This window comes from Opisthorchis viverrini (genome assembly GCF_000715545.1).
Source record: "Opisthorchis viverrini unplaced genomic scaffold opera_v5_169, whole genome shotgun sequence".
Classification (NCBI taxonomy): domain Eukaryota; kingdom Metazoa; phylum Platyhelminthes; class Trematoda; order Opisthorchiida; family Opisthorchiidae; genus Opisthorchis; species Opisthorchis viverrini.
Window position 1 is genome coordinate 972,963 of NW_008751824.1, and position 16,875 is coordinate 989,837.

Genomic DNA, 16,875 nt, shown 5'->3' on the forward strand with positions numbered 1-16,875 from the left:
TCTGATTAGTTGAGTGATGTTTTAGTACTTACCGTGATATGCATCCAGGAGTAGACAAACATGCCTATCTTCGATATTTTCTTCCGCGAAGTTTGAATTTACATGTTTTCTTTTGTCCTTGAGGGTGGCCTGACTTTCATTTCGGCACAAATGGGGCGTCGAGCAAATCAGTCATACCGCTCGAGTAGGAATACACTCGCCGGTTCAGACGTGCGAATTCAGCTGCTTCCAGTGTACGCTGCTGGAGTAGTGGTAACAAGCCCGTCTTGCATGTCAGATGTTTGGTGTTCAAAACCCAACAGAGCCAAACGTATGCACCATTATTGAGCTTCAGTTAGAGCGAAACCAATGTTTAGTGTCTCCTTTTTCTCTGGACTTACGAGAGTGATTGTGCCCGAATGGGAGTTGGGCTGTTCAATATAGGTTGATGTGAGCGTGGATTGAGCCAGAGTTCGTTGGTTCAGTTGACTACGATTTCTCCAGCAGGAAAAGCACATGCAAGCTGTAAAAGCGAAATAGTTACAGAGGTATGTTCCGGTGATTCTTGCTATATGTAGTTTACAGATAATGACTAAACCTGATTCAGAACGATGCAATTTGAGGGGAAGCCGTTAATTAACGTATCCAGCCTCAATTTTCAACACCCATTTTGCCCATTACCGAGATGTCAAGTCCGGATCTTCCTTTGTATCACGACACTTTAGCAGGATAGTCTCATTCTGGTAACTCTACTTTATAGAAAGCAGTCAAGGCCTTGTGAGTCACGTAAATTTAAGACTGAGCACTTCTTCCTTGTACTCAAAGAAGTCACTTTTTAGGACTACGCACTCTAAGGGTGAGAGATGCATTGTGCGTGAGCTGCGATGTGCGATTTGACTGGTGAAATTTTCCAAGAATTTTAGATATTGGAATGCAGTAATCTTACTTATCAACTGTCATCTTGTTTGTCAGTTGTCGCAGCTGACTCGCTGATCATTCATCATTATCCAAAGATCAACTGTCCACTTCTTGAATCTGAATGTGTCGCAGATTTCTTTCCAAGCTTGATCCAAGGTCAGTCCACTGCTGACTGATAGCGAGCGCACTCTGTCACGAGACACAGGGAACCGAAACACTACGATTCATGTTCGCAAATGCGTTAGACCCATAGTTGTTTGTACCTACTGTCTAACCCCACTCGTTCGCGTAGTCTAAAAACAACTGTCATGTGGCTGGTATTGTAGCGGATGCTTATCGGATGTTTATCGGGTGAACACAAGTCGGTACCAGCTAGTTGGACCAAACAATCAAACTGTCACAGTACTGTAAACTACGTTTTGATCTTTGTACCATCAAGCTGAAGTATAAAACCCGCATATAAACATGGGTACTATAAACTGGGAATCATGTCGGGCTATTTTATTCTGCTTTCACTGTTTGCCATATTTGTTGTTAGAGGTAAGTTTGTGACCTGAAAATTTTGGGATTTCTTTGACGTAAGATCCTCATTTTCCCCGAAGATTTGGCAATGTTTTAGCACAAGGGTGAGTGGGTATTTTACATAAAAGTATTACCCATGCAAACGTACCATCACAAATTATGTTTCTCATGCTTTTTGCCCATGTCCTATTAGATTTACAATTTACAAAGAACAGAAGCTAGTTGTAGAGTCATTGAATTTTTCGCTGAAAAAAACTTTGTACAGAGTTGATTGAGCGTCACACAGATCATATTCCACCAGGAATCTTTTCCAGAAATGACAATCCCTGATCAGGCCTCCTGTGGTCACCTCTTTGGAAGGAAACTCTGAGTACAAAATATTGTTTGCTGTAATTTTTACCAGGCTTTTGTGAATATGTTTCCGTTAGTTCAAGAACAACTAAAAATGGTTTGCTTTTGTTACACGTAACACGACTCTAATTGTCGTTATGTAAATGTGTGCCTTACACGTTTACTGAGACAAACCTAATTTTGGGCACAAATAATCCTTCATTGCACTGAACGTCTGCGACTGTGACCAGCTAGTGTAAATGCATCCTGTAGCGTATATTATGATACTTACCACAAAGCCTTTCTACAAATAAATGACAATCACCTGTCAGGATGCGGATAAACACTACCTGGGTTTTTCCACGAAAAATCTTGTGCTGAGCCCGGCAAGTTTGGTAGATAATGATTATTGGGTCAGCAATTAGGTGACATCCCGAACGGGTGTTGAACTCACCGCCGGATAGTGTTACATACTGCCACTTGTGATGAATCTGTAGCTGATTAAACTGTTATAAATAGATCTTGGTTTCTATATCTCCATTTCACAACTTCACCATAGATTTTTATATTCGACTTTATTTTTGTTGTTGTTCAACACTGCCGTAGCACGATTTTATGCGTGTGAGTGCAACTTTGAATGAGTACTCTGACAGTGATGATTCCGAATTCGTTGGAAGGTGTAAGACGAAAACAAGTGAACAATAGCAGAACTTGAAAACACGTTGTCGCCGGTGGTTAAACCCAATCAGTCGCACATGAGACGATCATTACACAGCTTGCTTTAGCTTTTATGGGGCAGTGGCCTAGCTGAGTTTTCCAGTGATCATCAAAGATTTTTCCTCTAAGAAATATAATTTAAGATCCTCATTTATGGTCTTTTCGCGGCCGCACGACAGACAGGCCGATATCTAAAGGAACGGAAGACAAAAAACATTTTAAAATATGTAGTCCGGACAATCTTTAGGTCAGCTTGCAATTCGAGTCATCAGTGGCCTTGTCTCTACTAGGTAAGAACAGCTGGTTTGATTTGATCAATTGATTCCAAATCTTGTCTTATTGAGCGAAATGCTGCTGGTCAAACCAAACCACAACGAGGGTCAAAGCGGGCGATCTGATTGCCCTGGCACTGATCTGCTGGCTTTCAAAAGTCAATCAACCAGTTTGGTGTAGTTGAAAATATCAAGTTTGATGGGAGGCCGAAGGTGAGGAACGATTGAATAAACAGACCGCCAGAGAAGATAACTTAGAGGCTGAAAACACATGTAAAACGGAAATAGCTTTGAAAGAGAACAATTTGGCTCGCGAGGGCATCAAAGTTGGAAAGCTTTTAGGGAATTACTGACAACGAACCCCTACGCTAGAAAATTTCTTCGTTCTTATTGGACGTTACACATTATAGCTTTTTGCTATGAGGGGGCCTGATATAGAGAAAGGGTTTTGCATTGCCTGAGGGGAATACAAATCTGGAGTAAAACTTTCGATCAACGGAAATACTAGATCTGTCCTAATGTACCTCAGTGCGTAGTAATTATGAAGTTGGTTTCAACTAGTGGACGCGCAATTCAAGGAGTGAGTGACCTGTGCGCCTTTTCTGACGAGCGGTAATATTTGAAAAACGAAATATCCTACTCGTCACCTTCATCTGCAGGCAGATATGCCTGCAATCACATTCCACACATTTTGCTGTACTGTTGCCGAATAGATATTTGGGATAATCTTCTTATTGCTGCGAGTAAAGTGCTGCACACTGTCATCTAAATGTCCCGTTTATTATCTAATCGGAAACCGCTTGCTTGTTATGCATCTTTGTGCCCACCGACAGAAGTGACGAACAAAATGGATATCGTAAATAGGGTTTTTGGCTATAGGGTTACATGTGCCTAGGATGGTGAAGAGAACAAAACAATTAGCTGGCAAATGTTGGACCAGTATCACCATATTGCCATCTACACCAAATCTTCAAGGTTGTCATTTACTTTATGAATGGTAATTTATCCGAGAGACACATCAACAGCTGTCTAATGTATGGGCTTGACCACTAGTATAATTTCTCTTATAACCTCTATCGTTATTGTTAGTATTACTTTTGGGCTGTATATCTGGGGATCCAAACCACACTCAGTTTGCTTAATGGTCGGTAGTCATTTTTCATAAAGTAAGTCAAAGCAAGCCAGTACGGTTATTTCATAGAACGCTCTAAGGATTGACTGGAGTTTAGATCAACTCTCCCACTTTTTCTACAAGCACCAATTACTTAACATGTAGACAAACTCCTGATTGGACACCTTTCATCTTCTCCAGGATCCGCTTTTTTTGAATGCAAGGGATTCGGTCAGTGGTGCGATGGCACGATATTCAACCGATGTTGCGACAATTTGAACTGCCAGCTAGATAGATTTGCTTCTGGTACCTGCCAGCTGTGCATTGGAAGCGGATACGCCTGCGGATTATCCTCGCAATGTTGCTCAAACGACTGCCAATGGTTCAGATGTAGACCAATGCTTCAATGATGCTGAGTGACAGCTTGAGCAGAACCGTTTAAATCTGCTTTCTTTAACCAGTATTGTGCTTTTCTAAGGGTCATAAAAACTCGAAATATATCCTGTAAGTTCATTTTAAACCATGCGGCCTCAGTGTATTTAAAATTACAAAAAAATCAGTTTACCGAGAGGTTTGCAATTATGTGCAATTTTGGTGATGATTACAAGACTCTTTATGTAAAAAGCCATCAAACATTGGGGAGGGCAGACTGGAGGCGCTGCAGACAGCAGAAAAGATATGCCAACTAAGGCTGATCGATACTTCAGCAAGAGAGGGTAGCAAATTTCAGTATGTTCTGTAAGGAGCATCAGCTCTCAATCAACCTCAAAACGCAAGATTAACCCATCCAAATCTGAATGTTTCTTTGTAGGTTTGTAGTTTCCCGGGGACTCATGCCTATCTTAGGTACAATGCTGCTTGCGTATTGCTGCAAAAATGCGTTTATTTCATAAATGGGTCTCATACTTCAATATTATATCAGATTTTGGTATATCGGTCATCACTGAACATAAATATGAGTTAAAAGTGGCATGGCTATTGTGAACTTGACTTCATTCTGTGAATTGCTGAGCACTGCAGTATGTTTGGATGAAGCAGGCAGTCGATGAGTATTTCCAAGTCGTCACACACCACGGCGAAACTGCTTGGAATATATTTGTCTTCTGCTGGCGCTATGGAAACCTTACTGCTGAATGAAACCGACAGCGTTTAGTAGCACTCGATACAGTGGGGTTTGCTTTATTGCACCTTATTTGTTGTTTGTATTTCCGTAGTTTTCCGAGGATTACGTGGCAATAAACAAACACTTCATGCAACTTTGGCGTCAGCTGTTGGGGACTACCTGATTGGTCCGATGTACTCTTACAACTATTGGAAAATCAAATCCCTTTGGATGTATTTAAGCACTGTGCAAAAGTTGCTATCACACGCTAAAGGAAGCCTACAGGATACGATACTATTCTTCTGGTCGGTTGTAAAGAAATAATCCTTGTCTTTTTTCTCAGAGTGATGTATCTAATGCTGTTCTAAAGTTAACAACGAGGAACACAAGCCATTCTGTTACAGTGGTGCTTTCGATCTCAGGAAAACTCTGTGGTATTAAAATGGTCCTTATAATCCTGACTCACTAGGCCTCGAATGTCAGCTTTTAGGTTGTAACTCAGAGGGCTGACCCTAGTCTGAGGGAGAACATGCTTAAAACGGCCTGTCATGGTTAACTAGGTTGCGATGTTCGGCTTACCGGTGGTTGGTGAAAGCTGAGCTTCGTGTGCGGTCCCTGGTCGAAACAACTTCCGTTTTCTCGGTAAACTCTGAGTGCCTTTGTTGTGAGCTCTTTGCTGCACCCGACATATAAATTTGGTGGATCGTCTTTACTCATCGAGATCTTTTTGTTTAACAGAAATCAAGTGTACAGAAAACGTAAGTTTCATTGGTAAAATAGGTGTGTGATAGGTCAGAGTTGTTTATTTGATCGCCAATGCCTGGGTTACGGATGCTCCCATCAATTGACAAATCAGCCTGGTAGTGCGCAACCGTTATACAAAGTTATACTCCATTTAAACTAGCGGCACAGCCTGCTATAGCTCACCAGCAAATTAAATGTAGAATGAGGTTACAACGAACCATGTCGCTTTATTGCATAGAAAAAGCCGGACAAATTTCCCACGAATCCCCACCTTCCGGGGTTTAGATAGCCATTTTTTCATCGCGTGAGATTCTACAGGAATGTATTTGCTTTCTTGCGGGAAAACACAATAGTAAAGCAAATGGAATGTGGTAGGAGTAGCAGTTTCGTAAATTCAGACGGTAATATCGGATAAAAGGGTTAAGACAAGTATGTGCACCACGTGAAGTTCTCTGTGAGCGGTAAATTCAGCTAGGAAGCAGACGATAAGGCCACTATATTCTTCCTACATATTGAAGCAGTTAACGCTTAGATGCCTCCCTTCAGGCGGAGGTAAATAGAAAGCAACTCAATAACTAACACAGCAAAGCCAGCGGGAATAGTAGGACCAGAGGAGGCCTAAGGCACTACTCATAACGTTGTTAGAATCTCCTGACAGCCCAAAAAACGTTGCGTCCATCTTGCGGCTCATCGCATCGGCAAGGTCTCCGAGGTTCTATCAAAAGTATGTTCCACCTGAACTCGAATTTCCAAATGAGTCTCTCGTCGAAACCAGACTGCTTTTCAGATGAGTGTATATATGAAGATTGCTTATGGAATAATTAGTCTGACATGTGTTACTTTGAACCAGTCTGGAATGTTCCATGGCTTCCTTAACCCCAGCCAGCAACCACCCATCGAACGATGTGAACCATGCTAAACCTTGTTACTGGAAAAAAGTGCTTCAAATGTTTATTGATATTTATAATCAGGTGCATGCATTTAACCGTTAGCCTCCTGCTTGCTGTACACTTACTTCAAGTTTATGTGAAACGAACAGTGGTGACCGAAGCATTTTTCGACTTTCATTATTCTATACTTTTTGTATTTTGAAGGTTTGTGGTACACAGCAGTACATTTTACTGTGCTCACATATCCAGAAAATGCAGCAAAAATGCAAAGATTTCGAAAATTTGCTAGTTTTTTCTGACTTGATAACCATGTATTTAGCAATGCACCTCATCTTCAAGGGTCAATACATGCTGGATGTGTTTTCTATAGAGGAAAATGTCGGTAGCTCAGGTAGCGTATATGGTCGTTGGCTTGTTTGCTGAGCAGGGCGATTTGATTGCAAACGTTTCATCACCAATCGAGGTGACATCATAAGTGCGTTATTGGGGAGCGTAATTGTGCGCAGCGGTGGGTTAGTGGTTGTGCTGGTGGTTGCAATCATATTGCCCAGCTCAGCGAACAAGCCAACGACTATCTACGCTGGATGTTATTTTTTTCTGGCAGCTTTTCGTATGCCAAAACTCCTCGATGGGCATTCATCCTAGATTAATGTCGGAAACGGTTAACCATAAAACCCCACCAAGTTACTGCGTTTACACTTAAGGCTCCAAGCATCCGATGGGAGAAGTTGCCTGCGACTTACCTCTGCATTGGCATCATTCACTTGCGAGCATAATAACTGGAAAATACCAATGAAAAACACATGTTAGTTAATGACTGTAAAAGTATGGGAACATTATGATTGATGAGGCCAGGATTACTGTTTATTTTTTGTCAAAAAAAACATCATTCACAAGTTTAATAACAACCCTTCCACGGTGCCCACCTACTGGGTTTCCACGAGGGTGAACCCGGTGGTAGGTAATCGAGGAATTTCAAAGACCCCGTGAGTTTAATGGTCCGTAAAGGAAATGCATTGTGATATCTCGATTGTAGGAAAAACTAAAACACAAGATGACCCTTTTGTGACACTTCCAGTTGAAGAATATCATAAACAACCGATTCAACTGGGGTTCATCTTGTCATCTTTCTCACATCAACTGCACTTGTAAATATGCGTAATTCACCAATGATTCATGCAAGTTAGTAGCTCGGGGCTCTTTGTAACCAGTAGCTGTAGATACCGATAAACGAAGAAAAAGGCTTGTGGTAATGTCTCACTGGAATTGAATTCAGCTTGAATACCATTTATTGGAACTTACTTGTTGCTTAACTGAAGGTCAGGTGCGACCGGATTGCTTCAGCATTAGCACCAAGATATTTAAGCAAATGACGTCTGACAGAGAAGCCCAAGACAGAATTCGTAATTAAACTTAGGTTTAAAATACCAGGCAAGCAATGGTATTCACATTCTGGAAAATAAAGCCCCAATTGATAGTATCTACTAGTAAGAAAATAGCAGCAAGTCGTTCCATTCTTGGTGGATGTGTTCTCTAGCTAAAGTCAGAATAATTTGAAAGCATTCAGCCAAGCTCACTAACAAGTGATCGAACGGTTTTTGCCGCATAATCCATGTTTCATATGGAATATAATCAAAGAAACAATAATTCAAGTAGAAGATGGTTGGGCGTTGAAAAACTCATTTATAGGGGAAGATAAATTGCACCATCATTCTTCTGAACTCTCCGGTTAAAGAAATTTCGACCATACATCATACCGAAATCAACCCTGGCGTGCGCTTTTAAGATCCAGAAAGCAACTACAATACCGAACTCAGATTAAAATGATACACATCGGCCAGAAGAAAACAAAGCTGTTGATTGACTTGCTCCAAGTTCGTTTTGGAATAATTTACCACAGAGGCAGTCACATTCAATATTTTTTCGTAATATTAGGACGCTTCGACATTGTATTTGAGATTTCGGTCTTCAGATAAAAGTAATCTATACCGAAAAGCCGAGAAACAACGTACGGCTGTGTCACTGCTGTGTGAATCAGTTATGCATTTCATGAACCTCCAGAAAGATTCAAACTCAGGAAATTCAGGCAATTGGCTGTTGGATATACAGCTGTGTGCACCTGCACGTGATATATCGCCGCACCCTACCATCACGCGACGTACATCACGTGATCACGTGCTTACTAGCTTATCGGGTAATAACTTCTCATATGGAAGCCTTCAATGACAAGTGATAGTTTCTCGTTTATGGGTAAACTACCTGTGTTCTGTTGGTAGCATGAAATTTTTTGTAGCAAATAAATCACTATACCCTCAATTTAAAGCAGACCGTTTCACTCAAAAATGTTTCTACATAAAGCCTCTCGCGCTGTGTTAACTCAGTTTTTATGAGGACCTCGATGGACTTAAATTCACAAGGACCGCTTCTTATGGGCTAAATTTCTTCTCCTTGGGTGATTCCAGACGTCTTGCATGGTCAATTAAAGGCGTACACTTAACGTCCATTGAAAGTCTATCAATTCAGGTATAACGCTTTATAATTGAGCTTGAGAGGCTCGTTGAAGCAGGTGATCTTGTGAGCACCTCATACTCATCCTCGATGTGTTTCGCTGTGAGATCAAGGGTTTTATAATAGAGAGGTGTAGTGGTTAAATGTAGAAAAGTTTACAGATAAGTCGTCTCCGCGTGGCCAAGTCGGAAATCAAGACAGCCATCAGCATTCAACAAAGGAACAAAACTTCGTAACATATAAAACGTTATGCATGCTCAAGCAATCAAGAATTTGCTCGGGGAGTCTATTTGGAGAAGAAGCAGCTTCTCATCAGGTGAGGCAGTTGTCAGTTCAGGATAAATGCAAGTAAGCCTCGACTTCCAGAGTTATGGAAATTATCGAAGCATACGTGTCAGTGTTGCAAAGTTTATTTTTACTTATCCGAGGCGGCACGCAACATCCCGTCACTTTAAAAATTCAATAATAAATAAAACTAAATGATTTCGCAGCATGAATGGATTCAGATTAGTCTGGTCTCCGTCGACTGGGATACACCGTCTTCGAGGAGTTGAGAGCACCTACTTCGGCGTCCTTCATCAAACCTGACCTTATCGCTATTCGAGATCGCCATAGGGTTTGCGGTACTAATATCAGTAAAAGTATATCCTGTGGGACGTGCAGTATGGGGTTGAGCAAACTATGCATTGAACTGATGTATGAAGAGGGAAACCTCAACTCCGAGGCAAAAAGGGCATTCTGACTATACGTTTTGCAAAGGTAGACTGAACGAGCAGACAAGGCAAGGAAGAAACCTGGAATCTAGCGTACTTATTATACTAGGGAAACGTACGAAGTCTGGACCAGTTGCACTGCGAGAAGGATGTAAGCCTACAAGGGCTATAAGCTTAAAAAAAGTGCTACGGCGTTCAGAATCCAGATCAGAAGAAGTCTAACGGATGATGAATCAGTTAAATACTAGGTAATGCGATAAAACTTTGTGCCTTGTGTGCGAGTCTTGACCGTGCTAGCGCCTACCGCGCCTTGAAAAGCATTCACCATTGTTTGTCCCTTCTTCGGTTGTTGATCTTTAGACGCGTGTTTCCATATCAAAATATTTACACACTGGGATCCATCTCATCAAACTGGAACTGTTCTTGGCATGATTTCGAATGAGACGTTTCTCCCTTTTCTCCCATATTCTCCTGTTACTCCTTCGCATTCATCGCATGCCTTCACTTTGTATGCTTGTGACCATGCTCTTCAAAAATAAATGGTAATAGTAGAGAATAGCCTGATCCACGAAGGCTTGGCGACTGGACTTAGATGCGAGCACCCGAATTACTGGTGTCCGATGCTGGATAGAGAAATTCGAGAAATTGGCGCTTAGTTAAATTATTAGGGATAATTACGGGTTACTAATAATTATTTAGTAGGCAAATGTTTACTAGGTATAGATCCGGATATGAGCAAAAGGCGCTGAATGGTGAACGTATGACTAAATTAACCAGATGATAGGTTTGGTATGTTCGTCTCTTCGATAAATCCCAGACTACGGAATATGATCTGACAATGCGTCAGAAAGCATTAACAACGATGCTCTGACGTTCGAGTAGATGAAACAGTGATGGATTGTTCCTTCCATAGTGAAATATCCAAATTTGTCCCCAAGAAATTGAAGGTCGCCTGCCACTAATTCCATTCAAAAAATGTGAGACGCAAAAAAATCATTCTGATAGAACTTGTTATAATTTTGAAAAAAATCACACCCGCAGTCAGGGATTAAAAGCAATCCAACAACAGCAAGATACATGCCTAGATTTTTTACGCCTGACAAATAGGCCTAAATATACATATTTCAACAATTTTTTTCAAAAATTTTAATCATCAGCATCATTGTCAAATGTAATAACTGCGTACTCGTCATACAGTGGTTGTAGCTGCCGCAGTTTCGTTCATCGATGATTTGGGGAGGTGGGATAAATAGCTGTGCATTGGAGGCGGGAGTTGATAAATTGGTGCGTAAATGCAGCACTGTCAGTGGATTTCTAAGTGGGGGAATTCGCAAGGAAGCTATGCATTTAGAGCAATATCTTTATGCATGAGCACCGCTGAGGGCACAACTGGGTCAACAATGTCTCTAACCATTGATGTGGCCCGTCTCGAGGTCCCCATCCAGGAAGAGGGCAATGACCAGCGCAGCGGAGTTTGCTGGTAATGGCTTTCATGCTTCGCCGCCAAGATATTGTTTGACCGCCTCTGGGTCTCTTCCACCCGTTACCTGCCTGTGCGAAAAGTGCCCTATGAGGAAGTCGGTCGACTGGCATATGCAGTACGTGGCCAGGCCAGTGCAACCTATGCAGTGTGATCAGTTCATTTATAGACGGTCTTCCGGAAGCCATTCGAGGTACTTCAGAAGTGCTGATCCGGTGATCCCACCAGCTTCGAGTAATGCTCCGAAGAAATCGATAGTCAAACACTGAAAGTATTTTGTCGTCCTCAGCACGCAACGTCCTCAACACGAAACTGTACGTGGTTGGAAATGGAATCTCATTTACAAATTAAGCTAATATTAACGATGTTATATCTGATATTTGCCAGAAGGATATCATCAAAATGAAGTTAATTTGGGTCTACGGTCTATGTCGTCGTGACCTTTACGTGCCATACACTGAACGTGAAATTCAGATGATACCTATCCACCACTGCTTAGCCTAAATGAACCACTTTTATACCACATGGGGAATCTTGTTAAATGATCAAATACATGCCTGATAATCACTCAGACTCCGAATTTACAAAAGAGTCGTTAGTCTATCACACACATCAGCAACTTATGCAAAATGATGTTCAATACTGGCCAATATCCTGTGAATCAAATCACTTTTTTTTAAAACGGTAGTATGCTCGAAGGAAATGGCCTTCCATGAATCTAAAATGAATAAATCAACCTAAAAGAGGGCTAATAATGATTATGAGATTATAGTCGGTTTATGTGTGAGTTGATCGCACTGCCTAACAGGCACTACCGAGGAACAACGTCATAAACAAGAGATTCAGGTGGGTTCTAGGTGAGTTGCCCGTCAAAACAGAACTGGTATGTATTTGTGTGTCGCTTATTTCATGCATTTTGGGTTCGAGTAGAACGTAGGCTTGACAGGAACTTAGCGACTGCGCCTATCTGATGAGCCTTATGAAAGGCGAAGCCGGCCGTGGGCTATTGAAGCGTTTTGAACCTGCTTATCATTGGTGCATTATAGGATGTCTTCGTTTGTTAAGTATAATTGACACTGACTGGAATAGCGGTAACTGATACCTGAAGATACCGAAAAACAGGCAAATTTGAAATAACGGCGTTTTACCTAGCTGCCGTTACTAAACTATATACGAGTGTGTTTCTCGTCACCCAAAAGGCATACGTGGTTCCTTCATTACTTTCTGTAGTTAGGAAGTGCACACTTACGGGTCATCATCGCCTGAAACATATACCAATAATCTTTTCAATACACCGCACCTCTAAGAGACTCCGATTGCTATTTCGGCATAAAAAAAGAATGGGAAGTCTGGTCGTTGTGTAGATTTGGTCATAATAAGCGGAGCTGGGCAGTCTGGTAGATCTCACTTCTTGTCTAAATGTTATTAAATATTTTGGTAAATATTTATAAAGATTCACTAAGTTCAAAAATGTTCCGAAATAAAACTCCTTGTAAACAGAACAAATTCACCTTTTTACTGGCACACCTTGACCTCGGAAAATTTGTCGTTTTTTTAGTGTCATATCATAATTATTGACACGTGAGTCTCATTAGCATTTGTCAACTAGATTGGAATATCAGTCCAATCAGAATAGCAAAACTATATTAAGAAAGAATAATCATCATGAATTGGAGTCATGGTGATGGATGCCTAATAAAGTTCAGATCGTCATCAGGTCAGCAAGGGACCAGCAGGGGTCATGTGATGGATCATCTAACTGATTACGGGTGCTCTGTTACGTGTCTTTCTGATTGTAACGTATACTAAATATATAGTTGGGTTCTGTAGCGCGGCTACTCTCCATAGTGCATTGAGGCTATTGGGTATGAAATTTTGCATCAAGTTTGCAATGCATTTATGGATTAGTGTGAAAGTTATTCCTGGTTATGAATAAGGATTCTGAGTGCACAGACAAAATTGGTCAGTCAATCACGTGCTATGCTGGTAACAGTGAGTTATTGGAGGAACCAGGCACAAGAAATTGTTCACTTCTTCAGAACCCACAGTATCAATGTATTCAGCGTGGTCGAAGTACACGCTAGGCATCCGGAGATCGAATCCAGGATGGCCTAGTAGGTGTGCTGCTTGTAAGCTCAATCAAGTCCGACATTATGTGCATACCGATCGGTGGACGTCACCAGTTAATGGAAGGTTACGTCTTTTTGTTAAAGCCTGTGGATCCAAACTGATCCATTGGGGAAACAAATCCTGAAAGAGAAGTCTGCTTTCAATGTTTAACTATTCTTAACTCGCTGATGCCAGCACACACATTAATCGGTAAAGGAATAGAGTTTAAAAAACCTTTTCCGGATGAAACCTGCATTAAAATCTACCGTGTAATAAAAAAGAATTTATCATCAACTAAAAGAAATAAAAATTAAGAGGGATGAGGTGCCTATCTATATCCCATCCTCTATAGCTAAACTTCATCTAGGGTTGGATTCTTCCATGGTCTGTGACAGATGTGAACCCGTCGGTGGTTAACCAGACATTTTTTGCCCGAGACATTTTGTTCAGGAAACAAAAGTTTTTAGCTGGCAAAACTAAAGCATGGTGATGACTCATAACCTATAACGACGACCAGAAACTAATACCACTCTCGGAAAAGAGACCAGTGCAATGAGGTACCCTTTCTAGGGTTACGTTTTTGACGGTAAGTTATTTTCATTGCTTGCAACCCTCATGATACAGAACCTGCAGAATCACATAGGAGAAATTCTATGGTTCCTTTTGTGACCGGATTATTTCCCAAAACATTACGCCGCGCTGAGGTTTCGCAACCCTGATGACTTGCGTATCACTTTGAACGGTCCATGACATCACCAGTGGCGATCGAATATGCAATCACGTTGAAATGGTTTCCTTGATACGAGTTGACTCGCTCTGGCCAAAGAGGTAAGAGCGCAACACTCTTCGTTGGAAAGCGGGGTCATTTCAATAGGAGCTGATACTAGCGAACATAGGAGATATTTTTAAACTGGAACATGGGTTGTTGCTGTTTTTACTGGCAGCATCTTTAGAATGACAAAAAATCTCCTTGTTTATAATTACTATGCTAAATTTTAGTCGGTAGAGTACTATAGCCCACGGCAAGGTCCTCCATGATTTGCATCTAATCAGATCTGAAACGCATGTGGTGTAGGCAGAATACGGTTTCACTATTTGGATGATGGACTACTATGTACTTGATAGTAAAAATTTAATGCCTCGGCAGTATTGATCAGGTGCTTTATTTTAGTCAGATGGACAGCACCAACCATAAGAACATCCTTAATTAATTTGTTTGTTAATATATTTATTTATTTTATTATTATTCACCAGCGTGAACTATGTGGCTACACTGTTAGACATGAGGATAAAAATATCAATTGCACAGAGGTTTTGAAACAAAAACATTCTCAAGCGTCTGACAAACGTTTTTGAACAATACGGTCCCACAATTTCCATACGAACCTTTTGCTAGCTTTATGAGCTTTGACCAGAAACTTCGCACATGTTTCATCCAATGCACATAGCGCTGCAATTATTTTGCCTGATTCAAATTAGTTCACGATATCATGGGGCAACGAATAGCTAAACCTATACAGCATGGATCAGACATGCGTTAACTGCTGCTGGTCATTTGTTAAGCAAGTATGTTATTCTTCATCTTGTGAAAATTCGACGGTCACAGTCCTAGTCCCGTTAACTTAATTCTGCGGGTCTTTCTCTCTAATCATTGCAGCATCTACTTAGATGGCTTTTTAACGTCTGAAAACAGCAGCCACTAGGAAAATCAGACGTTCACAAGGATCAATAAAGTAATGTATATTTTGTTGTGGAATAAGACTATTTTGTTCCTGAGTGTTGAACAATATGCCAAACGGGTCGAATAACCGCTAACCGATGTTTGTATATTGCGCTATTCAAGATGTTTGGGCTTTGTTTTGCACAATAAGTGAAGAACAAACGAAACTACATCTGTCTTAGTTATAGAGCTTCTTTTTTGCTGGTGGGCTGTGGATAATCAGCTGTTGACATTGTAAAGATTTGACTGAGCGAGGTGTAACGTCATCATCATCATCTCAACGCCGTACCAAATTCATTTAGTTATAGCTGAAGCCACAACATGGAAAACAGAAAATGGCAGGTGAGTGACGACGTACCAACGCACCAATGCACATAGTGTTGGCCAGTAGCATTCAGATACCCATACCCCCGAGCGCTCAGCCAAGCGATCTGAAAAAAACTGGATGCACGATTGTCAGTAATAGTGATCAACCAGCGTTTCTGGTAATATCAGTAGCAAAGTGAAGAAAGGTCGCGGGAACTCCGTCCTGGAAGGCGGATCGCACCAACCACACCCAAGCTTTTCTGTCAAGTTATATGTCCGCAATCTGCATCGTCACAGACAGCGCGCGAAGAACAACGCAAGAACTATGTGACATTCAGCTATTTTTATTCCGGATATTATTACATTTGGGTGCATATTTAACCGGAACAACTGCAAAAACACGGTTTTACTAATGGATACCACAGCCCAAGTTTCCACCTGGATCTCTCTGGGGTTTGTTCAAGTCACCAAACTCAACTACTATCTCAGGCATCGATCCCTGATGTCCTGCGGCTTCATGATTTTGGTCATACGTGTACCTTTTATGTTGGTCTGTATATTCAAGCAGTAACTCAGTAATACTTTCCAGTTTTCTTCCGCATAGCAGAAGTTCCGTGAAATCATCCGTATCTCGATCGCAAAATGTGGAGTGTGGTAACTGTGGAGAGTTCTTCATACAAACACAGGAAATTTCCTGCTGATATGCTTCCTTCGTGGTGTGTCGTGGAATTTTCGGTGATGTCAAGAAAAGTTAATTAGGTCCTTGAATATCTACATTTCCCCAGACCTCAGACTACGCGTTGCTTTTCAAGTTAGCAGTTACCTGGTGAAACCTTGTGCATNTATCTTACCTTACAGAAGTTTATCTTATCCTCTGCAAACCTTGGTTGTCCGCTTAGGCCTCTTTCTCACCCGGTGGATTCTAGTTGCTATCATTTGTTTTACTGAAATTAATTTTGATATTTTATCTGTGAAAGTAGCCCACCATGATTCAGCAGATTCCTAACCGTGAAACACATGCATTTGTATTTGTGAATAGATTGCATTCCTTCCAATGATGACCTCACCTGGAGTTGACCTTGACGGAAACAATCAAAAATTGGTCTGTCATGAGGGAGTGAAAGCCGGAATGTTTGCTGTTGTTGTTGGTGAGCAGAGAGATGCATCTGGTAGACCCAAATCATGGGTAAGAATGATTTTCTAAAGATGATGTGAAAAGTTCCATCATGCACAATTTAGAAAATTAGAATGCAGTTCTAACAACCACACCGTACTGCGAAGAATGCGAGAAAACAAGCCCTAGGTTCTACGCGGTCGGAAGGAGTAACCTACATCTACCAAGGACGCTCGGTTAATGAGAACAATACACTAACTGCCCAACAGGTATTTTCAAATTTGTGTTCTCAAGGGTTGCAATTCCATAGCCATCAGAAGTAAACAGATAGAGGCCATTT

At 41.2% G+C, this 16,875-nt stretch overlaps 1 protein-coding gene across 1 annotated transcript; it reads left to right on the plus strand.

Moving 5' to 3' along the window:
• Positions 1–1,309: 1,309 nt before the first annotated feature.
• T265_07367 (hypothetical protein) lies at positions 1,310–6,850 on the plus strand (the record flags this gene model as incomplete). Its single annotated transcript, XM_009172866.1, has 2 exons — positions 1,310–1,437; positions 4,051–6,850. 2 exons carry the CDS (start codon positions 1,386–1,388, stop codon positions 4,257–4,259), a joined length of 261 nt encoding a protein of 86 aa, XP_009171130.1.
• Between the last annotated feature and the right edge of the window lie 10,025 nt (positions 6,851–16,875).